The sequence below is a fragment of the Syngnathus leptorhynchus genome, chromosome 8 (assembly GCF_054491065.1).
Source record: "Syngnathus leptorhynchus isolate UIUO chromosome 8, UIUO_Slep, whole genome shotgun sequence".
NCBI lineage: Eukaryota > Metazoa > Chordata > Actinopteri > Syngnathiformes > Syngnathidae > Syngnathus > Syngnathus leptorhynchus.
In genome coordinates this window covers 706,796-734,579 of record NC_141202.1, presented here as the reverse complement: position 1 = coordinate 734,579, position 27,784 = coordinate 706,796, and the positions used below count along the sequence as shown (strand labels likewise).

The following is a 27,784-nucleotide window of genomic DNA, read 5'->3' as shown; positions in this document are numbered from 1 at the left end:
AAACAACAACACCACCAGCCTGTTCCATCTGAGATCATCGTGTGCAAAGTAGCTCACGGTCAAATATTTTTCCAGTTCTCCCAACGCCGCTGGGCTCGTTTGCTATTCCTGCGCCGACCCCTCGTGCTCTTTTTACACACTCCCGATGCACTCCCGTCGGCCCGGCTCTGTCCGAGGGGATTAATTGATAGTGAAGCGATAATAAATCATTGCTCATTATGCGCCTGCTGCTGCTCCTTAACACTACAGCGCACAGCTGGGGATTTTCCTGCCTTTCATAATGTGATTTTTGTCGGCCCCCCCATTCCTCGTCTTAAATACCAGCAGCAAGGTTAATCCTTCCTCATAACAAGCGATTGGGCATCATCCATCCATGGCAATATTTTATTTAGTGTGGTTAATCGGGATTATGTACAGAAATTCCCTTTCCCATGCAGACTTCTTTTTTTTTTTTTTTTTACTCGATATAATTCAGGATTATTTTTTTCAGATTTTTCATTTCATTTCAGCTTTGAAATGGCCTGCGGGTTGTAACAAAATTCTGCGGTGGCCCAGCTTGTTGCCATGGAATCCTCGGCAACCGGCTGGTAGAGAAGCGCACTATGTTTTTATTTTGGCTGATTACCAGGCAAAGATTTTCTCGTAGCAACCTCGCGAAGGCAACAGTCGAACTCATCGCTATGGCAACTCTGTTGTCTCTAATCACAGCATGTAAAAATGTCCACAAAAATAAACAGTTCATTTTTTTTTTATTTAAAACTTTATATAACCCATACAGCAAACTGTACAATTGAATAATTCACAGTGTGTTAAAAAGAAAAGATTTCAATAAGTGTATTTTGATACTATGTAGCTGAAAGTCCCGCTGTTTTACTCGCATGTCAAATGGTCTAATCTTCTCTTAACACATTACACTTACTAGTAAATCCTTGTTCCTGTTCTTTTGTATTTCTTGTATTTATACAAAACCTTACAAAAACTATATTCATAGAAATTCTCAATGTCCACAAAGAAAACCCTGGTTGGCACCAACATATTTGAGCGGTTTTTTTTTTCTTCTTCTTTTCCGGACAAATGTTAGGAGCATCACAACTAAAAAAAAACAAAACAAAGGCATTGTGACTGTTCTCCCCAGAACCCAACCCCCCCCCCCCCCCACAAAAAAAAAAACCAGGTAGCATTAAAATTTCCTTAACGTCATACAGTTTAGTTTGGGATTACGTTATTGACGCTCATTTAAAAAAAAACAGGAACGCAAATCAAATAAATGAATGAATTACCTCTGCCAAGCAATCTTTTGTCTATGTATTCTTTTTTTTTATTTTACTTTTCAAAGTGTAAAATTGGAGGGGGGGGGGGGGGGGGGGCTCGATTAAAAATAAAGAAATGGTATACTTTTGAAACTGCAAAATGTTAAAGTCAAGTGACTCAATTGGAATTGTTAGGTTGAAAAATAAATCTACGTTTTTGTGGTTTCGGGTTCAGACATACTGAGATTTTAACAAAATATGGGATTTTAGCGGGATTCTTTTGAGCCATTTTTTTTTTAAGTAATATGCCAAACCATCCATGATGAAAAAGTACATTCCTTGGTGGAGGTCATTTCTACAATCACCTGCGCAATATTCCACAATATCAAACCATACACAGCTTGCTCAGGGAAATAAACTCTTCTCCCACCAGGAAGCTCCCGTATTTTTCCTTGTAGAAATATATCAAGGCCTCCGGCCTGGCCCACTAAATTGGCTGATACTGGCTCTTTTAAAATTAATGAATTTCAACATAAGGAAAACAGTCACCCCCCCCCCAAAAAAAAAAGCCAAAGTATTGTTAAACAGTCAAATGTTCTGCCTGTAATTCATTCTTTATTATCATGACGACCCAAAGGTAGCCTACGCTATTTTATTGTATTTTTTTGTTTTTGATGAATCGATTGATTATCAGGTAGCCTACACTATTTTTTGTTTTTGATGAATGGGCTGATTAATCGGTTATCAGGAATTTATTCCACCAGAATAAGATTTTTCAGCCTTCAAAGAAAATCCCTATCAGTCTAAAAAAAAAAGAACAGTTACACACTCTTTCACCATCTGGCTGAAGGCCAAGCATAATACATTGCATTTCCTTGAATAAGTGAGAAAGGAGGCTCAAGCGAGCTCTCTATTGAAATAAATAGCATCTATGACACGTCGACTGTGAGTTCCTTGATAACAATTATAAATTTTAGCAAAATACATTTGTCTCCCGCTCATCTTATCTACACACTCTACTTTGCAGAAGGGATCCAAACAATGATACAACGGGTCTCTAAGTCGACCAATGCTAAGGTTTAAACACTCATAAGATAGATTTTTTTTTTAATGTTTGTCTTTTTAGATGGATGTATTTTGCAGACCTCACAGAGGTTTTCTGGCACATCGCTTGTGGAACACGCGCTCAGTAGGTCCACTCGTTGGATGAGATGGCTGGAAACAGTAGACTGGGTCGACTGGTACTGCATTTCATTGGATTGTTTGCCTCAACGTTTTTACTTTGACTATTTCCCGTCATTGCGAAATAACTTTGGCGAAAGTCGCGTGGCGTTGCTACCCTAGCCATGAAACTAAACCAATATTCCATTTGCTGTGTTTTCCCATCCGTCATAAACTGCAGGTTCCCCATCCATTTGCATTAAACTCCAGATTACACGCTCGTCGTCTTTTGAAAGGTCACATCTTTGGCAAGGATTTTTTTTCTTTTCCTTCTCCATACATATGAGCAGTCCGCTCGTGCACAATATCGTGTGAGGCCTAAAACACGGAAACCCCCGAAATGACACCGTGACAAAGGCGGGCGGCTCTACCCCGCAACGCTGATTTAATTGCTTGCGTCCAATGTGGTGGTGAAATTACAGAACCTCCGAATGGGTATTTTTTTTTGTTTTAACTGCGGGCATTGGAGGGGTTCGTCGTTTCATCCCGTGGTTCGTCCCTCAACAAGTCTCTTTGAGGTACATAACGTTACGACAACCATAATTGATAGTCCAACTGGTATTTATTGCCTTCTGTTTTATTTTCAGTCGGGTCTTTCAGTTGATTTGTTGCGTGTTTACTTGTGTTTTGATGTCGCGCGCGTATGCGGACCGATGACTCGGAAAGAAAAGATTCTTTCTTCAAGGTGATGTCTCTTATTTGACCGCGAGACGATGTTGTCATACCTGCGTGGCGGACGCGGCCATTTTGAGTTGTCCGTGTTTGGTCAGCGTCCCCACGTCGCTGTGGTTGACGGTGAAGCGGAGGATCCCGTCGATGCCGTTGTCTCTGGTTTCGGGCAGCGCCCCCGACACGTTGCTCAGGAGGCTCTTGCCCTGCGGTGAGCGCAGGCTCACGGGAAGACGGGGGTCATCCCAGCGCTGCAGCTCAGGTTGTCCTTTCCGGGGAGACGGCGGTCGTTGTAGACGTGCATGTTGATCACCGCATCGGTCTTCGCCGCGGCTGGCGCTTGCGGCTTGTGTTTCACCCGCCTCTCGCAGGTGAACGACAGTCTGATCTCGTCCACCATGGCGCTGCACAAAGACCTCTGGGCAAAAAGGGAGGAGGAGCGCGAGGCGAGGGGGGGGGGGTTGGGCGCAGGGGGGAAGGGACAGGCGGGTAGAGGCCTTAGCTTTAATTTGTTCTGACAGCACAGAGTGTCCACAAAATGCATTCAAATGTCACATTTGCGTTGTGTGGAGCGTCGGCCGTCTCCGTACCGTGCTAATGCCGATAAAAAGTGCACAGCGTGCGATTGTGTCAAGCGTCACCGCGAGTCATGAGCAGCTTGACTTAGCTTCAAACTCCAATGAGCGTCTTAAAGCAGGAAAGGGCTCATCTGCGGCATCCGGTAATAGATTAATTCTCTTTGCTCTCATTTGCATTCATGCCTATTAAAATAAGTAAATATTGTGGACAAGATGGAATTAGATCAGCCCGGGGCACGCAAATCCTTTTATATCCCGTGACGAGCGTACGGCTTTTAGCGACAGTATCGTTAGCGTCTGGCTTTTTCCTAATGAAGCGGCCGAGGTTTCTTTCTGGGCGGGGACACATACCTGCTCCCGCTCCGCCGTCTTCCTCAGTTTGTAGACAAACTCTGCGATGGCCACAAAAACCGACAGCACCAGGCCCGACGCCAGCACGATAAATAAGCCGCCCAGGTTTTGTATCCCCATGGGGCCCGTCTCTCGACGCTCGTCGTCCGAGCAGCTGTTCCCGCGCCACCACTTCTCCTTCAGCATGTGTAGGCGACCGTCCTCCATGATGTTGAGGATGGCTATGGAGATTTTGTCCCTGTACGGCGAGCCTGCAAGCGACAATGCACCGGGCCGCTTTGACTCCGCCAGCTGTATTGCACGATAATGAGCTAGCTCTGCGCTGTGGCTGCAAAAGGCTCTTCTGGAGCGAAGGAACTGTCCGTCATCCTCGGTTTATGTCGACAACTAATTGACATTTCATTCCAGCCTTTGTTTGCGGTATAATTGAAAGAAAGGCTCCAAACTAGGAAGCGCACATATGTAGACGGCCATTGGTATGTCTTACCGAGTGGAGTTCCGATTCCATAGCCTTTGCTGTCGATAAGGCCTCCCACCTGCGTCAGGTTGCAGTTGTGCCTGGTGATGTAATCGATGGTGGTGGACTCCATTATAAGGGCGTAATCAGACTTGAGCACCTGCTGGATGCCGTCCTCGACGGACTTGACCAGAGATGTGCTCGGCTTGCTGCTCATAAAGGCCCACATCTTCTCAAAAGTGGAAACTTTAGATTTCTGGCAGGGGAGGAAATGACGACAACCTTGTGACTGCTAGGAAATACTTTAGCTTGAAATTTTAATCTCATCATAAATTGAAACTAAAACAAAGCATGAAAAACAAGCTAACAATGCTGAATTAAAAAACTCCAAAATGAAACAAAATTTGGAACCCCACAATTCTCAAACAAAGTCAAACAAAATGTAGATTAAATTTACAAACTTCTGAAATGTTTGCAACCCTGCCTTGCCCAAAGCCTGCGATTGTATTGAGTATTATCTGACCAGCGTCTTAAAGCCACCAATGAACACGATTCTATGGGATTTTAGAGGACGTTGCACTGAAGCAGCACGCACGTTTCTCCTCATAAGTGCTACTCGAGCAGGAATAAGCAGCCACTCCATTAGTCTCGCATCCTGCCAGGCTGCCGTCCTGTAGTATTTCATGCCGTTTTATACCAGGGTCACATTTATGCCGTGTCTAATCCTGGATAATTGCCGTCTTAACGAGCGAGAGCCGTTTCAAATTGCCGGAGATGGGCGTTAAGGAGCCCTCTTGTTTGCTTAAAACCACAATGTTGATATTTGGACAGAACACTGACAGTTTGGAGATACGGCGAGCGATGCCAAGTGGCAGCCGAGGCGCAAAGTTTAATGAGTTTTTAATCGGACGTGTTGCTCCGCGACGTTACAAAGACAAACTTGGCATTGAGCGAGCAAGTAATGTGGCTGGCGCTCGCTCGCTCGCTCGCTCGCTCGTCCCCGAAAGCTCCGAGATGACTTGGCCATGTAGACAGGTGACGAGGATTATAGCTTTCAAGAGCAGCTCCGTCCTTGCTTTTATAGAATGCAGGATTTTCGGCAGCGAGGTCCGAAGCAAAGCTCTCGACAATAAACGAAAGGAGCCCGAGTATACCTTGAAGAAAGTCATAGTGGCGCCGTCGCGAACCACGCCGTATTCGATTTTGGTCTGCTTGGCGATGTCGTCGGCCGATTCCACCGGAGAGTCCATCCTCTCCACGATGAGGAACGCCGCCAGGTTGGCCGTGTAGGACGAAATAATGATGAGCGTGAAGAACCACCAGATGCCGCCGATGATCCTGGTCGACAGGGCCTTGGGCATCAGCTCGGAGCCTGTGCGCAAGCCAGACGCTGTTGGAGCCTTTTCATCTCGAAAAAGATTCATCTGACCAAGGACGGTTGCCTCGGTGTTTGCTAATTAGCCAGTAGACATGAATGCGTGGCGTTCTGGGTTCAATGAATGCAAGGGAAATGTTTAGCGGGTCAAGGTTGTAAAACCGCATCGACTCCAGAGATTTACACAAGAAATAAAAGCTTTTATAGAGTTCCTGGGGATCTTTTTTACAATGAAATGGAAGTCATCAACGATCTACTCTACCTATGACTCCGTACTCGAGGCTCTCTAACCGCTTGCAATTATTTAGTGATTTTGATCTCAGATCTAATAAGGACGAGAATATAAAACAAAATAACCGACTGTATCAAAGTCCTTTCATATTCTCCAGTCAATACCGTGTCGTTTCTTTTGAGAGTGATCTGTAAAAACAGGAATTAGATACGACCTTCCAATCCAGACATTTATTCAGGTACTTGAGTTGTATTCAAAGACTGCAGTACTGTACATAGTAAGTTATTCCTATGCTGCGGAAAGCCCCGCATCTCCTCCGCAGAGCAATACAACTTCGCCAATGGCCCACTGACTGATGCTAAAGTTACTTTATATCTCATCTCTGACAACCTTTAAAATACCCTTGCGGTGCGTGTACACTGTGTTACTTTCCTGAGAAGATTTATGACAGCAATTCTGAAGAGTAACAAGCCCTCGCAGCAGCGGCGGCGAGGGAGGGAGGGAGGCTGAGATGGAGAATGAAGGGGATGGGCAGAGTGCTCCCGCTCTTTAACCTCTTCCACCAAATTTGATTGCATTCGTCCTTTGTGGCTTGACGGCGGCTCGATGTGGTTACAAACAAGGGAGGAACGGTGCCATCGCTTAATTGAGTGTGACTGCGGGCGGGGAAGGAGAGGGCCCAGCCAGCCAGCCAGCCAGCCAGCGGCGTGCTTTTGCGCACTTGTGCTGAAAACTGCTAGAAGCGACGGGATTAAATTCCATGCCGTAAAAAAGCTGCTGTCAGCACTTATACGGTCGGAGTAGAGGCGCATTGGAGTAAATGCCCTAAGTCATGTGGTGGCAGGGTTGTCAATGTGTTTGTTTTTACAAGGGAAATTGTTGCGCTTTCAAAAACAACTTTCAATACCGAAAGAGACGTGGCCGATGCTTTTGTTCAAAGGAAAAATTCTGGGATTCACTTCGTAACTGTTGTCCATAGAAAAAGAAGCAAACACGATAAGCTTGGCTAATACTGTACCGGAGGCGCTTTGTTATCCTTAGCTAGTATAAATGTCCAGGGTTAGTTTATTAGATCGCAGGGGTTGTCTTGGAATATCCACATTATCTCAACGGTTAAGTCGAATTTAGAATCTAGGGTGGAGTGGCTTTGGAAAAACTGTTAGCAAGTGTTAGCGTTAGCAAGCGTAGCAAGCTAATCTTGTAGCTAACTGCAGTGTAACGATGGAAACGTAGTCCGTCGTTGTGTTTTTCTGTTCTTTTACTTTTGTGAAATGTAATCCCTTCATTTCAAACCATTTATCTTAACTAATGAGCCATACAAGCATAATTTGGAATTTAGAGTCAAGGTAGCAGGAAATGATCACACATGTTTGTTGTCAAGCGCCGACCACATTTCGAGCGCTTTGTGGCATTTGCACAGTCGTCTTCTGCGTTCTTTGTGTTGTCTTTGACACCTCACTCCCACAGACAAGCTGCTAGTTTCCTTTTTTTTTTTTTTTTTACTTCTGCTTCCACTTAATCACAGTCATTTGCATTTTAAACGCGTCAAGGAAATGGCTTCCGTTTCAGCTATTGTCACTGACTTTGGCAGACGAAGAAGCTTGTTTATCAGACTTCAACAAACTCCATCTGGCTTTTGTAACCGGATCTTGTAGACCTTTTAACGTGCGTGAGGATAATTCCGGGTGGCAGAAGCAATCGACTAAGCTCATGTTGATTTCGCTCACTTTTCCTTTGTAACGACGTCAATTCGTACGTTTGTTTTTCAAATAAAAAAAAGTCAAAACCGTACGCTGCGTTCTTCATATCGAGAACCGGCCTCGGACTATACGTCAACTGCCATTACATTGTCAAATCTAAGTACGAGTGAGACATACGGCCATTTTGTAGCGGGTCACTCTAAGTGCAATTAAGGCTCTCTGAATCCATTACACCGGCACGGCGGACAGTCGGCATTTGTCAAACGTCGGCCCCTTTTTTTCTCAGCCCAGGTACCCCGAAGACGCTCCTTCAGGGTCAGAGATGGGGAAATAAATGCCGCAACGCGATCTAGCCTGGGCTGACATCGCCTGACAAGCCTCCCGCTTTCTTCTGTTTTTTGTTTTGGTTTTTTGAAACAGCAGGTGGGTGACATGAACCCCGCTTTGTCATGTAAGACGGAGCACCGCGCCGTTTGTTCCTGACGGCTGAACATCTCGCTGAAAAACAATCGCAGAATGGGGCGAGGGAGTAAAAAAAGAATCCAGCGGCTTGTCAGTTAAAGAGGCAAGAAAGTGGAAGCTAGCCGAGTGAAGACTGAGGGTGGGACGATGGGATTGTTTTTGACAGCGCAGGGCGCGACGCCGTACCTTGTTGCATCAAGGAGCCCACTCCGAACCAGAAGCTGTTCAACAACGTGAAGTTGTTCTCCACCACGTCTGATCCCGGGTTGCAGGGGTGGGCGTCGTACCATTCGTACGGGCTGAATCTGAAGTTGGAAAAGCAGAGGTTTTTTTTTTTTTTTTTAAATATCCCCAGTCCCAAAGAAAGCACAAGTTTTTTTTTTAACACCGTCTTCCTCGGTTCTGTTCTGTTCAGTCATGTTGCATGTAGCAAATCTATTGCAACAGGAACTCTGTCAAAGTCGGGGAGCAGCTGCATTTGGAAACTCTCTGAATATCATTTCAAGAAAGCGCAGGACCGATTTTGGAATAATTTATGACTTAGAGTCGAGATAAGTTGCTAATTTTATGACTTGCGATTTGACTCGTTAAACAAATATCACCAAAGATAAAAACATTTGGACTCGAGGATTATTGTTTTGATGTAATCCAAAATTGACAATAGCAACATATGGTTGTATTATTTATCATTAATATTATTCTGATTATGAAGTCATAGTACTTGTATTAGATTGTTTCAAAAGTAAGACTCGACGTTTTGTCGCTGCAATGCAATCGAAATTTGGTTCTAGTTTTTGACAAGGACATCAAATGTCACATTTGAAGAAGAAATTGACACATAAAGGAAGAGTGCCTCACGCAGCGCGCCTCCGTTTACACCTCATTCTCCGCTGCTGCTGCGATAAAATAACCCAAATGTGACGTTTTTTTTTACCATTTTGAAAGTTATTTGTATAAAGATAAAGAATTGCTTGACATCTCCTGAAAATGTAGCAAATGCCCTCTTTGTCCTTTGGATAAATAATAACTCATAATGCTCGGAGGGATGAAGGCGAACACGGAAAAGCTCAAGTCGATCACGTCAGTTCTCATTTGAAGAGCTGGAGCTGAGTGAAAAAGTGTATCATCCGCATCATCCAGTGGCCTCGCGTCAATCTAATGTCAACAAATGGCTTCATCGCACAACACTGATGGTTGCAAACAACCATTTTAGTCGTATTGGAAATTGGAAGTTTGCTTGGTGAAAAGTGCAGCAAAGAGAACAAAAGAAAATCAATTTTGTGGCACTTCTAAAAGAGTCATTTGAATATTGTGCACCAGCAGAATGTTATTTTTCTCCTTTTAATAGCATCTCTAGCGCTCGCTAAATTAGAGGTGATTCAACAAAATCTACGCCTTGTTGTTGCAGCCGCCGTTGGAATTACTTCAAAAGAGAAAGATTTGACTTTTCCCGTCCATCTGAGACGAGGGAGAAAAACAATGATGCCGTCTCTGCTGCATCCATTCGGCCTTTGCACCAAATTAAGAAGAAGAACTCATCCAAAATTTAGTAGTGTTCATTAATGGACTTGGTTGGTTCACCATCTGTCTGTCTGTCTGTCTGTCTGTCTGTCTGTCTGTCTGTCTGTCTGTCTGTCTGTCTGTCTGTCTGTCTTTATCTATCTCTCTATCTTTATCTCTCTATCTATCTCTCTATCTATCACTCATCTATCCATCCATCCTTGAAAATGCGCTCTCGTCGTCATGGTTACAACAACAAGAAATTGGCGCATTGTGGGCTTTTTTGTATAACTGCTCCTACCATGATGCAGATGCTAATCTCTCCTCAGCCGAAGATCCGTTTTGTGTTGTCTTCCATCCTCTGAATCCCCCTCGGATTTAATAAGTCGTGTAAGCTGGCCGCCAAAGTGCACTCGTAACCTCTTATTTACTCCCACGATGCACGTTGACAACCTTTTAGCTATCCGGGCCAGCCACCTGATATCACAATTTGAGATTATTTCTTTTCCTTCCCCGCCCCGCCGTGCCGGCCCCCGCCGCGATTCCCGACAAAAAGAGCGTCTGGGGACCGCAGCTGTTTGCACTCGAGCATCCTCGAGTGTCTCTTTGCATGAAAAGCAGCAGGAAACATTTCCTTCTGATATTTGGCTCAAGTTGATCATTTGCAAGAAAAAACATCTGACGATGGCTACGAATAGTTGTCATTGAGATCACTTCATCATCAGGTGATGTTTTTAATCATCCAGCTTGATTTTGTAAGCTTTTTTTTCCCGCAAATTCTAAGGATCATTTCCGAGCCTTTTTTCCTTCGACCGACCGACCGACCGACCGACCGACCACCGCTGGGCGGTGCTCGCCTAACCGCCTCCGGCGCTATACGGTGCGCCGCGGCTAGCGCAGCGTGCGAAGCCGGTCGACGTGCTCGATTTCACAGCCTGCGGTGATAACAGACTGGAAGGCTTTGTCTGGCCCAAGACCTCATGGAGATCTTTTGAAGGGCTGAGAGGATGGAAAGAGAGGTTACGGGGTTTTTTTTTTCCACTTGCCTGGCTATGACAAATAGCACGCAGCTAACGCCCAGATAAGCTAGCAGGATGTAGATCCAAATGTCGGGCGTCATGGGGTTGAGGAAGGAGAAGAAGCCATTGTTGGTGGCGTTGGGCTTGCGGTACAGGATGCTGATGCCCATACTCATGAAGGGCTTGGTGAAGTCCACCACCTTTTCTCGCATGTACGTGATGGTTAGGGGAGCCACCGCCAAGTCAGCCCTCTGGAACACAAAACAACGTTACGGTTCTCTTTGGATGGAATTTCAATCTTTTGTATGTATTCACTACCTGGAAGAAAATATCACTTGTAAGTCTTCGATTTACTGCGGCTGGAAAATACCTGACCTTAAAAAACCTTGCGCTATTCTTTTTTTTTTTTTTTTTAATGGGTGTGGCATTTGCAGCAGTGGCCATCGCCATGGCGACACAGTGGCATCCGAGGAGGTCGAAAGGTGGCAGTGTGTTCCCGCTGCGCTTCTGCAGTCTCTCTTAAACTATTCACATTTGTACACGGCGTCCTGCTCCATCTGTCCAAAAAGCAGTTTTGACCCGACCGGATCGACGACCGGGCAGATTCCAGACGTCCCGACGGGGACGGACTAATACGTCGGCGTGCACGTCCTCGCTCCGACGCGGCACGAGCCAAATAACCTGATGCTGTCCCGTGGCGTGCCACATGGCTTGGCATTATCTCCGATTGCAGATGGCCATCTTAGCCGCGTTGTCCCCACGGAGCCCCCTCCACCCGAACCACCTTCCCCCCTCGATTCATGCATTTTTAATCCGCCGCCTGTATAGTTAACATTGAATTCATGTGACGAGCCAGTCTTCCAGGCCTCCGAATGGCAACGCGTGACATTTGTTTCTACACGACGACAAGGCCAGACGCCGCACGGGGCTAATGACGGAGTGTAATGAGTGTCAGAGCCAAGGTGCGCCAGTCATTTACTGAAGGGCGGCGCGGGCTTGGCCGGACACTCATGTTTGCCAGTACGGCGCTTGAACCCGCCGCCCTCCGGCTGCGGGTCAGCCCGCCTCGCCGCCGCCTCCGATGAGGATCAAACTGACACATCCAAACGCTCGCTCGCGGCAACGACGTGACCTCGTGAGCAAAACAATGTCTTGCAATGCTTACCCACGTGTGCTTCTACAACAAATCCTTGACCTCCAAAGTCAAACATCATCTGGTAGAGCAATTTGTTTTCCAGGATTTTACGTTGATTTAGTCAACCTAATTACCTTTTAGGGTAAAGAGTGTTAAAATGTCACGTTAAAACGCTGCCTTTACATCGAATAAAAAGTCGAGAGCTTACTGAAGCGTCACTCACTCGGGGTGTCTTCCCGGACTATGATTAATGACCATGGCGGCGACAAGCTAACGCGCTAAGCACGCTATTAACGTTTGCAAGGCGCTGTGATTAAAGTCAGCGGCGATTGTGACAGGGTCACGTTTAACCAGACCCGCTGCATGGTTTAGCATCTTCCAAACAACGCCCTCTGACCCCCCCCGTTGGGCAAGAATTTGCCGCGCGCTGCTAATTGAAGGCCTCGACACTCGTAAACGCGCCTTGCGTGTCCCGCTGTCATCTCCGCGTCTTTGTTTATCAAATGTCGATCAGCTCACGTTACGAATAAAGGTTTCGCAGTACATGAAATTCTAAAAAAGAAAATTCTCCCTTCAAAAGCTGTCAGTCAGTCGAAGGAGGCCGTGTAATTTTGAAAGTGATTTATGAGCATGCGGCGGCCGCGCATTCCGACAGGAAGGATGAATGATCTCCGCACAGCAGTTGCACTTTATCTGCATTAACTTGCCCCGTTGTATCTTCTATCTACGTAGGCCAGTGATTATTTGATTTAAGTGGAGGCAGCCATCACCTGCAAAGCTTTCATTCATCTATCTTATCAAGCTTACATTACAGCAAGGGGGATTCAAGTTAATGGAGAGTCAAGCGTGGACGTTTGCCCGGAAATTTCCATTGAGGGCAAAGACAAAAAGTGAGATAACCATAGAACTGGAAATTGAACTTGATGCAATGTAAATAAGAGCCCCCACTGCAGTTCCATTTATAATCCAAAAATACAATAGATTGCCTTTAACAAAAATGACTTTTAGAAATAAACTTTCAAAAAATCTAATGTTTTTTAAGAAAAAATAAATAAAAATTAAATAAAATAAATTCAATTCAAGCTTCCACTGCAGTTATATATGTATAATATAAAGAGACAATAGATGCCCCTTAACAGGAATTAAATTAAAGCTTCCACTGCAGTTATATATGTATAATATAAAGAGACAATAGATTCCCCTTAACAGGAATTAATTGTATAAATAAATAAATAAATACAAAATAAATAAATACAAATTTAAGTCGATAAATTAAATAAAAGCTTCCACTGGAGTTCTATATATAATGTAGAGACAATCAACTTCCTTCAACAGAAGTTATTTGTATAAATTAGAAAGGAGATTTCAATTGTGCTTGTAAGTCGTCACACTTTTGTCCCCACTGAAATGAATGGAAATGCCACTAATCTGTTCCAGCGGCCTCATAAAATGTAGCGTGCCTTTAATGAGAAGAATCGCATTCGTCAAACAATGCAATTTGAGAGGAAATAAAGAATCAGGTGACTTTAGTTTCTATTTTTCAAAGTAATTTAGCCCCCCCCAAAAAGGCCACTCAAAAACAAAGAGCATGTGTGCTGTTAAATCTCGGGGGTCACACCACTTCATTCCTCGCCAGCATTTACAGCCTTTTCATAATCCATTTGTCCCCCCCTCAGGGTTATTGTTATCAACATGGGAGTGTAAAAAAAAGTGTTTCCTCCACCTTTCCTCAAACCTTTCAGCCATTGACTCCTGCCGCACTAAATGCCATTTAAGCTATTACAAGTTTTCAGCTGAGCACAGCGCTGACCCGGCGGAACTGCCGAGCAAAAATGCCAGCAAAGAATTGCCACTCTCGCTTTAGATGGTAAAGCTAAAAAAAATCTCTGTGAGATCTGGATGCACCACTCACATGCTCAATGAGTTCCCGGATCATGCCGTTCCACTGGCCCTTGTCGTCCTGGGAGCCGTACTTCCCGTCGGGGACCAATCGGATCTCGTACACGAAGCCCAGCACGGTGGCGAGCTCCTTAAGCAAGTCGACGCAGTAGCCTTCGAAGCGGTCGTTCCCGACCAGCGCCTTGTCAGACTTCTTAAGCATGACGTATGGCTCCTCCTGCACATCAGAGGAGGGGAAAAAAGTTGCCAAGATTGGCCAGCTCGCCCTTACAATTCAGTTGGGCGCATTGGCCTAATTGAGGCAAAAGGATCCGAGCGCGACTCGCTGTTGCGTTTAACAGGTAGCGACAGCCCAATCGAGCCGCTTATTAGAATATGGAAAAAGGGTAGAGGCCTTTTTAATGCTGATGGATTAGCCAAAGAAGGTACAGCTAATGTGAATGAAAGTCCTTGAAATTGCAAAGAGACGCCCGGTGTTCACCATTCGGGGCTATCTGAATACAACTTATGGCTTTTGTCACACCGCTACGCCTCAAACTATACGGCCAATTTCTTTGATGCTCAGGTAGCCGACAGTCTTTGCTCGTCTGTAATATCCTGCCGGGCCGCTCGTACTTTGGGTTAGGAACAAAATGCAGCAACTAAAGATAAAAGTGAGAGAAGGAGCTTCATGCTAGCATCAATGGAAAACGCCATTGACGTGTTGAAAGCAGAAGGAGCAGCACACTTCATTGGATTGCAGCATTAAATTGATTGACTCTAGTAAATGTTACAGATTGCTATTTTTACTCAAAAAGTTTTGCCTTTTGTTGTTAACCATCAAAACGCACAGCAGCTTGCGCACTGCAATTAGGGCCTCGCTGGAAAACAACAAAGTTGTGAATTCTTGATGACCATGCATTTAAAGAACGGGTGACAACGCGTTTGGCCATAAACTTCGCTCAAGCTGTCCAATTAAGTTGATCAAAAAAGTTTTTGCATGTTGAGGGAAGTCATTACCATCTGTTTCCGAGCCTTCCAATTCTTGTTATTCCCTCACGGTTTGGACTCCAATCAAAGACGCCGTCTCGGCGGCGGGCCGAAAGGAGGGAGGCGGGCCCGTGCGGAGACATTACAGGCAATGGAGTGCAAACAATTAATGTAAGGGGAGAAAACGCATTAAGTCGCTTAATCTCTTCGACAAAGTTATCGCTATAAAGCTGTCAGACGTCTCGTTCACGCATCGGCGCCGCCGCTTTGCAGCGATGTCATTATGCAAAGATGGCGAGATTGATATTAAAGTCGCAGATTTGCCCTCCCTAAATTGAAAGTAGATTGTTTTATAACCTTGAACTAATGACTTGTTGGAAGTATTGAAAATGCACTTTTTTTTAGGGTCCAATACACGAGCTTGACGATACACCGAGTTCAGCCTCATCACAAACAAGTTAGCAGCTACTAGGTGCTAATTCCATGGCGCTTGTTCTAATTACAGCGTTCAGGACATGCCTGATGAGAGTAATTAGTAGATGCTTCTGAAAAAGGGTCACTGGCAACATCTGCTTGTGTTTGCAACTCTATTTGGGCCTGAATATATCGTTTTGTGTCGCAAACGAATGAAGGTGCACCGACCGCCGAGGCGAGGGAAGGACCTTTGTGTTCTTTTCCCGTAAGGACATATTATGGATTTTTAAATAGAGTTCACGGAGACCCGCAAAGTCTCAAACAAACGAGAAGTGATTTGAAGTCAGTTCAGTGTCAGGTCTGTATCGACTTCACGGGTGGAGTCTGAAATGAAAGGTTTCTCTCGGGACTTACGAGGATGGTGGTGATGACGAGGGAGCGGTTGGCCAGCGAATCTGTGATGTTCATCCCTTTTCGCTTGGGCACTTCTGTGATGTTGAGACCTCCGGACGTGCTCCACTTGCCGACCTGTGAGAAAGAAAGCGTGAGGCGACGTTAGCGAGATGGAGTGACTATATTTTACGGAAATCAAATTGTACATAAATGCCGACTCAGTGCAAATCAACGGTAATGAATCACTTCATGGCGCCTATTATATTCAAGTGTGAAAATATGTTCTTCCAACCAGTAGAGAGCGAGCGGAATTGAAAATGATTTCTAATTGTGCCCAATTCCAATTAAGCATGATGAGCAACAAGACTTCTAGTATTCTTGAGCATTATTTATCTCGTAGCCTCCATTCCGGCAAATCCTGTCCTGAATGAAAATGACGAGGCTAAGAACCTGATCGTAATTCCGGCGCCGGCTCAAACTCGGGCTAATATTCAATTACAAGGGATTAGCCGAGAAAGTCCACACCCTAACAGGCTAAAGCCGATTCCGCGGCATGCGTAAGATGGAAGGGGAATCCGAAAACATGCTGGCGCAGATGCCAATGCGCCATCAAGCAACGATGGGACGTGCTTTTATTCCGATGACCTCACGCCAGACAAGAATCGTTTTTTTTTTTCTTCCTGGTGTCTTCGTCGTCCTCCAACAGAAGGGTTACAAGATGAAAAGCTTTTCGCTATTATATCGTCTTGAGCCTTTAGGGACTACTTGAGCGAGTCATAATGGGACTTATCCCTATTTGATATATTCATAATGTATAAAGCCCTCCGAGTCGGGAGAGGCTGTTACAGTCCGGAGGGTGCTTTTGAAGACGTCGACCGTATTTAGCAGCCTTTTACTTCGACACACAACCGCACGCATTTTCGTCTTCCATTTATTTTGTGTTTCTACAGCCCATTAGCACCAAACTGCATTTTGGGCTTCACCTCAAATTATCATTAAGAGAAACAGCGATTAACAGCCTAACGTGCGCCCCGATCCAATTTGCTTTATGATCCACTCGCATTTCTAGGCATCGCCAATTAGCTTCCTTGTTAGGGAGGTGAGTTACGCTCGTCGTCGGATTGGCTTTTTTTTTTTTTTTTTTTTGCGCAATAAGAGGGAAAGCTGTTTTTGTTGATAGTTTGTGAATAAATGAAAACAGAAGCCTTGTCTTGTTCTACAATGCTAGTGGCATGCTATGGTGTAAAGTAGCAAAGAACAAAATGGCCGAATTGTGATGTAAATAGCGAAGAGATAGACATATGCCACGTTGGAAAAACATCAGCGACCGGTGGTGGCTCTTACCTTTTCCAGTCCGTCCTCCTTCAGACTTATGATGTCCAAGTCAAAATCTGTCCGCAATCCGGTAGTCTTGTTGAACGAGAGTCTCCCTGTCAGTCCATCCCAGTGGGACTGAAAAATAACATTGATGCCGCTTCAGCAATGTTGACCACCATTTTTTGTTTCCTTTCATGTAAATATCCCCAAAAGCGTCTCATCTAGGTTAAAGTTAGATCAAATTTGAGGATGGGAAATTGGCCTTTCAAATCAGGTTGAGGCTTGTAAATTCAATAATTCATAATAATAGTAATTAAAATAAGTACATTTCACATGAGGCTGATTACCTTAGGGCAGGCTTTCACATTCTATTTATTAGTATATGGCAAGAAGCATAGCACACAAATATATCTCCAAAGAGCCCGGAAAATATGCTTCTGATTCGTATTCCTCGATACAATACGCAAAACCTCATGAGCTTTTATGACATTATTGTTTACACATAATGAATTGCTAACACTAACAACCTTGTACTAATATTCACCATTTTAGAGCTGTGATTACAAACAAAACATGCAATTAGCACATGGCCTGTTTCTGTTTGTCACCCACGCCACACTAGCACGGAAAGCGTTCAGTCTGCATTTCCGCCTTTTTGTTAATTACGATTCACATCCGAAGTCGCTAACACCAGAGGACCGCTGAGTTAATTAACGGCGTCTTTTGCTTGATTCCCCTTGACGAGGGAAAATACATAACTGGCCTGTGTTACCGTTTCCCTGATAAGATGTGAGCTGAGCTCAGCGCACGCTGTTTGTTACACCGAGCGAGCGACCGCACTCCTGCAGATGCTGCATTTGAATACTCATCAGCTAGTGGTTATCTACCCGTTTTCCGGTACGGTTTAATGTACTCGTAGTAAAAAAAACAGGATGGTAAAGATAGATGTCACTTGCGACGTAAACGCCCGGGACGTGACCTGTCCAAAGGGCCCATTCGACCTTGACAACATGTCTGACTGTCTCTCTTTGTCGTGAGCGTAAATCAGACCAGAGTAAGTGTTTTTACAAGCCAACCAAGGCGCTGTTGTCCTCAAAAGGACAACAATGTAATAATATTTCATTGGCTTTCGTCTTGATCGCCAGAGACCCGTCGCGATAACCTCCTATTAGAGGACAGTCAAAAAAAAAAAAAATGTTGGCAGTGTCATTCAAAGGACAGACTGAAGGGGATTTCAAAAATGTCCAAATGAGGACAGAAGACCGAGTCCTTCGACAGGGTTATTAAACTAAGAATACAAATACAAAAGCCAATTCCATCTTAAGCTTTGGGTAGCTCGCATCAATCTATTCACATCTTTTTTTTAATCCACATCTGATGCTGCAGTTAAAATCTGTCATTTGCATGGACGTGGTGGGGGTACATCTTAGATTGCGATTATATGGCTTGATTTAGCATGCACGTGAATGAGGGATGAAGGCAGAGTACCTAGCTGGGACTGACAACTGTGAGCCACCTGTGTTATTATTCACTCTGCCATCGACACGTATCAGATTCTTATCCACTTTCAAAAGAGGCCAGATTCCATTCTGGGGAAATTCAATGCGCTTTTTTTTTTTTTTTTTTTGACTTTAGCTTGCCTTGACCCATATCAGAATCACATCACTTGAACCGTGCAGTGGAAATCCCTCTAGGACAAAGCACAATGACATAAAGTAGAAAGCAGAATAAAACACCTCCTCTTGTACACCACTTTTTTTTTTTTTCCCACATTACCGGATGACTCACTACCAAAGTGTCAAACATGCATAGACACAAAAAGGAAAAAATGAGCATCGTCTTCTCAATTACCGAGAAACTAAAATGTCACTCGGTAGGATGCAGATCAAGGCTGACTCGTCCTCATTTGGATCCAAACTCGACACCTTTATTTAGCTGTTTTGTATTACAGTCCTCCATGGAAAAGCGTTGTTTTTGGAAACAAACGACAATATAACCTCTTCTGGCAGTTTCGGTATTAACAACATTGCCGCTACGTATCTCTCTTTTTGACTGTAAAAACAAATCCCACTCTGTTTACCAAGCCTCTGTGATCTGGAGGAGCAAATCACAACAAGCGAATCGCCCACTGTGATCGTCGCAATGTGCAGGCTGTCTCCGCAGATTGATCAAGCGAGGCCGCTTCAGCAGAAGGTGAGATGAGAGAAGATGAAAAAAAAAACATGATGAGACTCCATTGCGCCTCGCAAAATTGTCAGTTGGTTGCTGGTCTTTGTGCAACAAACTGTAAATACAATCATGTTTGTTCCAAACAGCGCCAGACTAAGGCTTATTATTCCTTCTCAGAAATCATGGAAATTCTCCAACTTCATTGGGATTTCAAATAAAGTGCATAGGGAATTCCTTGTGCTAAAATGGAAGATGATTCTCTCTGAGATATGCTAATGAGAACCTCAGAGGAGAAAGAAGGGAGTGGTTGAGTGATTCTGACTCCTCATTTGCCCACATTTATACTCTGGCTAAGTCTGGGTCTTATTTCGAAGAGTTACATCATAGCCGGCAGGGGAGCGGGTGCCGCTATGGTACCGTGACCTGGAGCTAAACCTCAATCGTGCGTCTGGAATGCAACGGGAGGCACGTTTGACAATACCACGCCTGAAGGACAAGATAAACCCAGACTGATTTCAAGCACTTTGCCATTCAGGCTTTTTTCTCGGTGTCTGACAAACACAATTTTGATAAGCATCCAACCATCTATTTTCGACACCACTTATCCGCTTCGACGTTGTTTTGGAACTGAAGCCTCGGCCAGCTGACTTGCGGCGAAAAGCGCAATGAGAGCGGCAGGCTCGTTGCTAGGGCATATTCGGATTGGCGTTGCGCTGGAAATGAACTTGCGTGACCAACTCTGAACCGCTAGACCATCAATGAAAACATTTGCATAGCAGTCAAAGCGGTCAAGATGCTAGCGTGCTCACGTCATTTTTAAAAACACATTTTCAAAAGACTTGGCTCTCCGGCGCATCAAATCTACTGCTTCTCCAAAGTCTCTTGGATAACAAATCAAAGTCAATTCAAGACACATGACTCGAACCCACCTCTGCAAAACGCTATGCTACCAAACACAAGCGAGCATCCAAAACGTGTAGCGCTCACATGAAATGTATTTTAATCAAGTCGTTCAGCCTTGTGCGGCAGTAGAAAAGGATGGAAGTTGTTCAACTTTTCCTTGCCGCACGACATCTGGTTCATAATATCAAGGTAGAAATATTCGCATCAGCACCCACCCAGCCTCTTCAGGTTTTTATTTGCTCTACAACAACACGCTCTCATGTTTGATAAACTCCAGGCAAGTTTCACAAATTGTCCTTTCAAAAGGTTGCAACATTCAGGAGATAAAATAACGTCTGAGGGGAATTTTACACAGCAGACAACAACAAGGCTTTAATGTGTCCATCAAGGCTCTTTGTTTGCGGGTGTGATTGATTCGCTGGGTAAACACGGCAACGAGTCCACTCCGCTCCGCTCCTCCCTCGCCGCTCGGCTGTACAGTAATATCAACAGCAAACTGATGAGACGCTTTACCTCTTTGATGAAACTCATAAAGCGACCGCCGAAGCGCCACGGCTTGTGACGGTGGCACTGCAGCGAGTTGACGGTCATCTGCGGAGCGTTTTGGAAGGAGACGGACACGATGTGGACGGCGTCGTAGGTCAGAGCCGCATCTGTCTGGAATCAGGGGGTGAACATTGGTTCAGCTGGCGCCGGACTAAAAAATACAGCCCGAAAAGTATCCGCTTTGGTTGCTATTAATCATCTCTTTGCCGAGTTTCTCTGACGCAGCAATTTTAAAATGGTAAAAGTATACAACCTTAGATAAGGCAAATGAGCGCAGTGTGTTTCTCTGATGATAACAGTGTGTCTAATAAAAAAAAAAAAAAAAAAAAAAAAGCCCCAAATTTGATTTTATTTGCTTTCTGAAGGGTTAAAAAAAAAAAAAAAAAAAGAGTAATTCTTTCTCGGAAGGTGAGCGATGATACGGTCGGGCTATATTCAGTGTTTTAATTACAGATAAAATGGAAAATAGCGCTACATTGCACAAAGCGTTCAATTTTGCTTTGCTGTCATTCTCGCAAGACTTATATTTGATTTGAAATTACAAGAGCGAGGAGAACGCGTGATCCTATTTTTTAGAAGTGCTCCTGAAGTCAGAATATTGAACAAAGGCAAAGAAGCTTTAAAACATACCGTCATGATCCCCTCCAGAAGGCCCGAGTCCGCTTTGGGCACTATCTGCCTTTCTGTGGACCACTTGTCCACAATGGACGACACCAGGGGGTTGTCCACGTTGAGGATGCGGAACCCGGTCATGTTGACGCCGCAAAAGCGATACGGTTCCAAATCAATGGCCATCAGATCCTTTTTCAAAAACACGGGGAAAAAGAGAAACATTGAGTCCCGGCCGGCCGGCCGTGCTCGCCGTCTGCCTTTCATCTGGCATCCTTTTTTTTTTCTCCCGGCATGAAAAACAAAACGACGGAGCTTCTGATTAGAGAGAGGCTATATTAAGATCAAAATAAAGCCAAAGGAGGGAAAAACAACTCCAACGTGGTGCCAGACCAATAAAATGGATTGTAAAAAAGATTTCTCTAGAGTTTGGTCAAATAAGTCGAAAAACATAACCTTTACCAGTTGCCGCTTTAAAAACTGGCTAACAAATAAATGTTGGATCCTTGTCGTATCATTAATAATTCATTACTCTGGTTCCCTTGGCAGGCAAACGCAATTCAATTTAAGCCGCTGTAATTTCTGAAGAAGCCATTGCGGGCCAAGCGCAAAGTCACACGTCGACACGTGTCGCCGGCGTAATGGGCCTCCGGGCTCGGAAAAAGACATTAGGATCAACATAGATATTTCATTAGCACCCTGCGGGGTTAGTGCCAGGCTAGCGGGAGCGACACTTGCTAAAAAAAATAAATGCCACCAGCCGTTGAATTATTTCTCCGCTTCTCTCCATCTCCCGGCGTCGCAGTACGGCGCCACCGGCTTTTTATGAGCGGCGATCAAAGTATATCACTATTGTTCCGCGTGACATTCCGAAATGCTCCGCAAAGTGGATGGGGTCGCTCTCCGAGCTTTTGAAGCTAAGAATACAAACTAAGTGGGACAGAAATGTTGGCAGATGTACAATACGTTTCTGGTGACATCCTGCTTTCTATTAGAACCTTTTTTCAGGAGCTGTCACAAAAGCGTCTTGTTCCAATTATAAGTTCACATTGGCAGCCGCCGCCGCCGCCGTCGCGCCTTTTAAACAGCGACGAAATATATGTCGTCCTAGAACTCTGCAGGTACGCGCGACATCAGGAATGAGACTCCAGCTAAGCGAATACAATCAAAGTATTGTAACCTACGTTCTTGTTGTTTGGCGCTGCACGTCAAAACAATGAAAGATGACGCGCATCCGTGTCATAACGCATTAGCGCCGCTGACTGGCCGGCTCCGCAGAGACGGTCAATGCGTGTGTGTAAGAGAACAGAGGGCGAGAGCTTTTCCAACATGCTGCTATTCAGTCCCAGTCAACATGGCGGCGAGGGGCAGCAATGGCGGGAGAGGTGGCGGCGCACGCCACGGGTATGAAAGTGACGTTTGATGGGAAATTGACACTTGTGGTAGCTGAATGCCATCCATTCAGGATGTCGTCCATTGTTTGAAGGCGGAGCTTGTTGCCATAGGCAGTACATATGAATGAGAAAAAATACGAATCAAAATAATAGTAAGTAAAAAAAAAAAATACAAATAAAAAATACTAAAGTGAGTACACCACTCGCATGGGATAACGGCGAAGAAATGACACGGCTGTGGACACAAACCTGTCGTTCTGTTTTTGTTTATTGTCTCTTTGGCATTGCAACATCTTCATTTGTTTAACGCGAAACATTTACTGGCTTATTTGCTCCATAAAGGCTCACGGAGGAGCGCAATGTTGTCTTTTTCCAGCTCGGGGAGCCACATTTAATTTTCGCTGATGTGTTTTATGGTGCCACCTCAAAGGAGGCGTGTTGGCTTGGCACATAAAAGAGGAGCGTGCGCCACCACGGAGAGCGAGCGAGGGAGCGAGAGCACGCACGCACGCACGCCACTCTATTATGCCTTCCAGGTCGTCAAAGAAAATGGCTCCGTAACAAACCGTGTACCGAAGCCCGTTTGCAATTAGCCGCTATTCACCCCCCCCCACACACACACACACAAAAACTAATATGAGATGAGAACAATTTGCATTGATGAGTGTTACATTACCAGAGTGGTGAAGATGTAGTGGTAGTACTCTGTCATCATCCCCATGGTCTGAGCCTGGAGACAAAGAACGGAGGAAATTCAAATGGGTAAATGTAAAAAAAACAAAAATCGTCGTTATGGCTCGGCAGAAATGACGTCATCAAACTAATTGCTCTTACCATCTTACCGACGGTTGACTAAATGTAAGTCCTTGATGATTTATTTTATTATTATCTTATTTTATTTTCTTGTTCTGACAAGTGAATCAGCATTTTTTCTTCACTGTAATGTAGAAGTCATTCCATTCACAGTCAACACAATAAAATGCACGCATATCCACAAATTTGCTGAACACGTAATACAAGCAGAATCAAGTCCAATTAAAAAAACATTGGACAAAATGAGCCCCAATCACAGTCGCGTACCGTAGTCAGACGGGCAACGCTAACTTGCCAAATGAAATACAAAATGGCCGCCTCCTGAGATGAATACAAACAGGTGGACAATGTTCATCACAATAGCATGTTTGGGGAAATAATCCTTAAAAATACTAAGAACTGTGAAGAAATCATTTGATTTGACTTAAGAGGCTCAGCTCGCAGTTGCCAACAAAGGGCAGTCATCTTTTTTTGTTTGTTTTTTTAAATCACCGGGGAGGACACACTTTCCCATTTCCTCCCGTCCAAGCGGCAGACGGAACTCGAGCTGACAGATGCATGTTGATGTGAGCGCGTGGAGACAACTTGATGGCATCGTGGCACGACCAAAAACAAAAAAGGGCTGTATGTGTGTGCGTGTGTATTTCCACATGTATTACACAGCGAGTGTTGTGATGTTGAAAGCCCGCTTGAAAAAATAATGGAAAGTGAGCCATTGTGTCACATCTGTCAAAGTTAGACACGGAGCGAGTGTCCCGCCTTGCACTCGTCGTCTTAGAAAAGGGTGACCTTTAAATTTGGCTGCGCTCGTACGGCGGCTGACGACACGAAATTCGTTTCACTTTGGCTTTCATCGAGCCAGGATCCAAATGTGAGCCTTCGATTGGAAAACATAACAAACCAAAAAACTAGCAGTTTTGTGTTTGCAATTTTGTGACGTGATGACTTTTGACGCTTTCATTGGTATATCCCAGCAAAATATATTTTGGATGATGGCAAGACACTAAATATGCGTGAAGGATTTGCATCTCATGAATCCTTCCAGGCTCATCATGTTGGTAAAACCCACAAGTTTGTGTTTCAGTATCTTTAAAAAAAAAAAAACCTTCAAAATGACTCTTTGGCGGCACAAAGTTTTCTCTTGAAGAGGGAAATGTGTTTGAAAAGCTCCTCTAGCATCTCTTTTCTTTGTAAAGGGGCATCAACTTTCATCCCAATAACTTGGGGAGGAGACGATGCGTTTTGTGAGACGTTAACGCAAAGTGACAGTAAACTTAATGGAGGACGGGGGAAGAGGAGATCTACAGACTCACTACATGATTGCTTATATCCTCGCATTCATCCATCCGTCCACTTTCTATTTGGGCTTGGAACAAGGAGTGTGCATCACTCCTCTCAAAAAAAGGACTATTATAGAATTTAAGTGAGAGCTCTCCGTATGTTTGTACGTTACTGCCCCCTGGTGGTTTTGTTTTGGCTGGAACAGATTAATGGCATTTCCATTGGTTTCAATGGGGAAAGATGATTTGGTATAGAAGTGTTGGATTTTTTTCACTTCTAGTGTTCTGTTGTGCAAGATGGCGGATAGTAATCGTACGACACCTTGACGATGACATGGTATGGAAGGTACAAGTGTTCTGGTTGTCTGCCAAAATTGCACCGTGAAGAGACGGACGGATGCTGTCGAGCTTCGTTTCTCAGGTCACATTTCACCTTATGAACATTGCGGCGGCGCCAATTCTTTTGCCGTCCGTCAAGATCACAGAAGGATATGAGAGCCGCGGGCCAGGGAGGCGGACGTAGCTTTTTTTGCTCCAACAAAAGATCAGAGGTCATGTCGGCGGGGATGAAATATGTCCAGTGACACCTAAAGATCTCACGACGGAGGGAAGTGAAGATCTGCTACCACCGAACGGCACGGGTGGCAAAAGCAGAATCGAGCGTAAACACACCTGCTTGAGGATCTGCGCGGCCATTTGGTGGCTGCAGTCAAAGATGATGCGGAACTCGCGGCTCCTCTTCATCTCCTTGAGGAGGGGCCTGGTGTCTTGCGTGTCCACGGGCAGCTGCCGGATCTTCAGCCGGATGTTGTACCTGGACGGCGCCATGATCAGTTCCTGTAGTCTTATGAGGCCTAGAACAGACATTTGGATTTAAAAGCCATGAGATTATATGTGATCCCCACATGTGTATCATTTCTTCCCAAAAATGAAGTTAGCTCTCAATCTTTAGTTTGCTGACCCGTACTGTCGTCGTAGACCACGGTGGCTGTTTTCCATTTGAGGAACTGCACCAGGTCCAGGATGGCGTAGCTCAGAGATGAGTAATCCGGGTACAAGTTGGTGTAGAAGGTGTCCCTGTTGTCCATGGGGTGGTGCTTCCATCGCACTTGCACGTGCGGCACCTCCAGCGCGTTGCAGATGGACTGCACGGCGTTTGACGACGAGCTGTGTGACGGCCCGAAGATGGCCACCACGCCCAGAGACAGCTGGTCGCAGGCTGCGGGGCAGAGACACAGCGCTGTCATTGTTGTCCAGTGGGGAATCCTGATTTTGGTGGAAAATTTGCCTAATGTACAATTGCCAACGTAAAAAAAAAAATCTCGGGAAATTTAGGGATTTTTTTGGTCGGTCGGATTTTGTTCATGTGTGTGGTCTTTTTTTTTTTTACTTTTTGGGCAAACAGATTATTTTTTGTCACATTTTCTTACATTTCTGGTCAAGTTGGAAACAAATGTGGATATCGTTTGTTGACTCGCCTTTCCTGGATGCCTCGAAGCTGTCGTAGATATTGATCCTCTGGATGTCGTAGGTCAACGTAGTGTTTGGCAGTAAGGTCCTGTTCCTGTTAATGTTGTTGACGGCAAATTTGAAGGCCAGCTCCTCGGCGCTGACCAGGGACACGGGTCCGTCGGTTTGCTCGAAAATCCCGCCTGAATAAAAGCATATTTTGAAAAAAAGAAAACAAACACATTAGCATTGATCATGTCTAAAAAGACGCTGGGCTTCGTGCGACTAAATGGAGGGGAAATTCAGAGATAAATACACCCGGAATCTTTGAAGTGTGAAGCCGTAATGGGTTGAAGGACGCTGTTGTGTTCCATCAGGAGGGCAAAATATCTTAGTCGCTAACGTGTCCTTTTATTTCACCACAAAAGAGGAAAAGTAAAACCCATTCATGCGGGCACTTCACAATTTAAACAAAAAATAAAACCAGTGTGGACATACAGTTTTGTGTTTCTTATCGAAATATTTTCTGGCGCATTTTTGTAGCTTAAAAAAAAAAAAAAGCAACCAGCATTTGATAATACATTTATTTTAATATTCTAATTCATTTAACTTTAATAATGGTAGTACTATATGTTGTGATATATCATAATATTGTGCAGTCCTGCGGCTATGTTAGCACAGCAGTTATGTTAGCACAGCAGCTATGCTAGCTCAGCAATTATGCTAGCACAGCAACTAAGCTAGTGGCGACACGACGCGCTCACGGCCAGTTGGAAGGCCTCTCATTGAAAGTCATGAATCCTTTCCATTTTGCACAGGGGGGCTAAATCTCATTAGCGCACATTAAGTAATTGCTGGAGTATACACTCATTTGACTGTTAAAGAGGGCAGAATGCACATTTCTCAGAAGCACTTTAACAAATTTGATCAGCTCCTCGCAAAAGGCAAACGCTTTGGGTAATTCGCTTTTAGTGAGCTGCTTTTTGATCAGTGCGCGAGTAGCGTTGTGCCAGGGACTCACTGCGGTCAAACGGCACTTTTGTCAAGTCGACATTTCAAACCAATAGAAGGACTAAGATTCTTGTTTGACAGGAGTTTAGTTGGGCAATTACGAATGTTTTCCTGCTGTCGTTGCGTGCTAACTGCCCCTTTAAGGAACCCTTGTTGTCAGTGACATCATGTCCACCATTTTGTTTTGGAGGAAGACTGAAAAAGTAGATTGTTGTTCAGTAAATATACACACTTGTGTTTTGTAAAGTGCATCATATGCGAGTGGTTGGATGCGTTACGCTTTGTCATGGTGAAATCTCAATTGTTGGAAAAGCCTTTCAAAAATTATATTTGTTTGAGTAAACATCAGCTGGCTAACAGATTCAGGCTACAATTTAGAAAAAAAAATAATTACCTATATAGACTCTTTATGGTTAATTTTTTAATGAATTTAAAATTTGAATTTCAATTTTTTTTCTAAAGTTTGACAAATATACATAAGCTAATATTTACTTGAATGAGTATGCCAATCTCCGATTTTGGGTGCTTCAGTGGAGAAGTGACAAAGGCACCTAGAATATGATTTTTTCTTTTTCCTACAGTGACCCAAACTATATTATCCGCAGGAAGTGATGTGTGCAGGCCTTGAAGGGACTCACAATGACATTCAGTTCGACGTCGAAAAGTGAC

General features: G+C 44.5%; 1 protein-coding gene and 1 long non-coding RNA gene across 3 annotated transcripts in view; one reads left to right on the top strand and one right to left on the bottom strand.

The window, feature by feature from the left end:
- The window catches only part of LOC147051540 (uncharacterized), a 47,926-nt gene extending 28,488 nt beyond the window's left edge, over positions 1 to 19,438 (top strand). Inside the window, exon 3 of the long non-coding RNA XR_015066850.1 lies at positions 19,026 to 19,438. This is a non-coding gene — a long non-coding RNA (uncharacterized LOC147051540). The remainder of the gene's footprint in view (positions 1 to 19,025) is intronic.
- Positions 91 to 27,784, bottom strand: part of grik3 (glutamate ionotropic receptor kainate type subunit 3) — a 45,924-nt gene continuing 18,230 nt past the window's right edge. The window contains exons 2-16 of one of the 2 annotated variants that reach the window (XM_085917605.1): positions 26,134 to 26,307; positions 25,617 to 25,874; positions 25,328 to 25,509; positions 23,239 to 23,292; positions 21,190 to 21,360; positions 20,527 to 20,670; positions 16,969 to 17,076; positions 15,646 to 15,759; positions 13,862 to 14,065; positions 10,842 to 11,065; positions 8,482 to 8,600; positions 5,681 to 5,898; positions 4,557 to 4,782; positions 4,070 to 4,320; positions 91 to 3,556 (exon numbers count right to left, since the gene is read on the bottom strand). In XM_085917605.1, coding sequence (XP_085773731.1) covers positions 3,191 to 3,556; positions 4,070 to 4,320; positions 4,557 to 4,782; positions 5,681 to 5,898; positions 8,482 to 8,600; positions 10,842 to 11,065; positions 13,862 to 14,065; positions 15,646 to 15,759; positions 16,969 to 17,076; positions 20,527 to 20,670; positions 21,190 to 21,360; positions 23,239 to 23,292; positions 25,328 to 25,509; positions 25,617 to 25,874; positions 26,134 to 26,307 — 2,813 coding nt within the window. In that variant the 3' untranslated portion in view covers positions 91 to 3,190. The remainder of the gene's footprint in view (positions 3,557 to 4,069; positions 4,321 to 4,556; positions 4,783 to 5,680; positions 5,899 to 8,481; positions 8,601 to 10,841; positions 11,066 to 13,861; positions 14,066 to 15,645; positions 15,760 to 16,968; positions 17,077 to 20,526; positions 20,671 to 21,189; positions 21,361 to 23,238; positions 23,293 to 25,327; positions 25,510 to 25,616; positions 25,875 to 26,133; positions 26,308 to 27,784) is intronic. The other variant, XM_085917607.1, reaches the window with a different exon arrangement.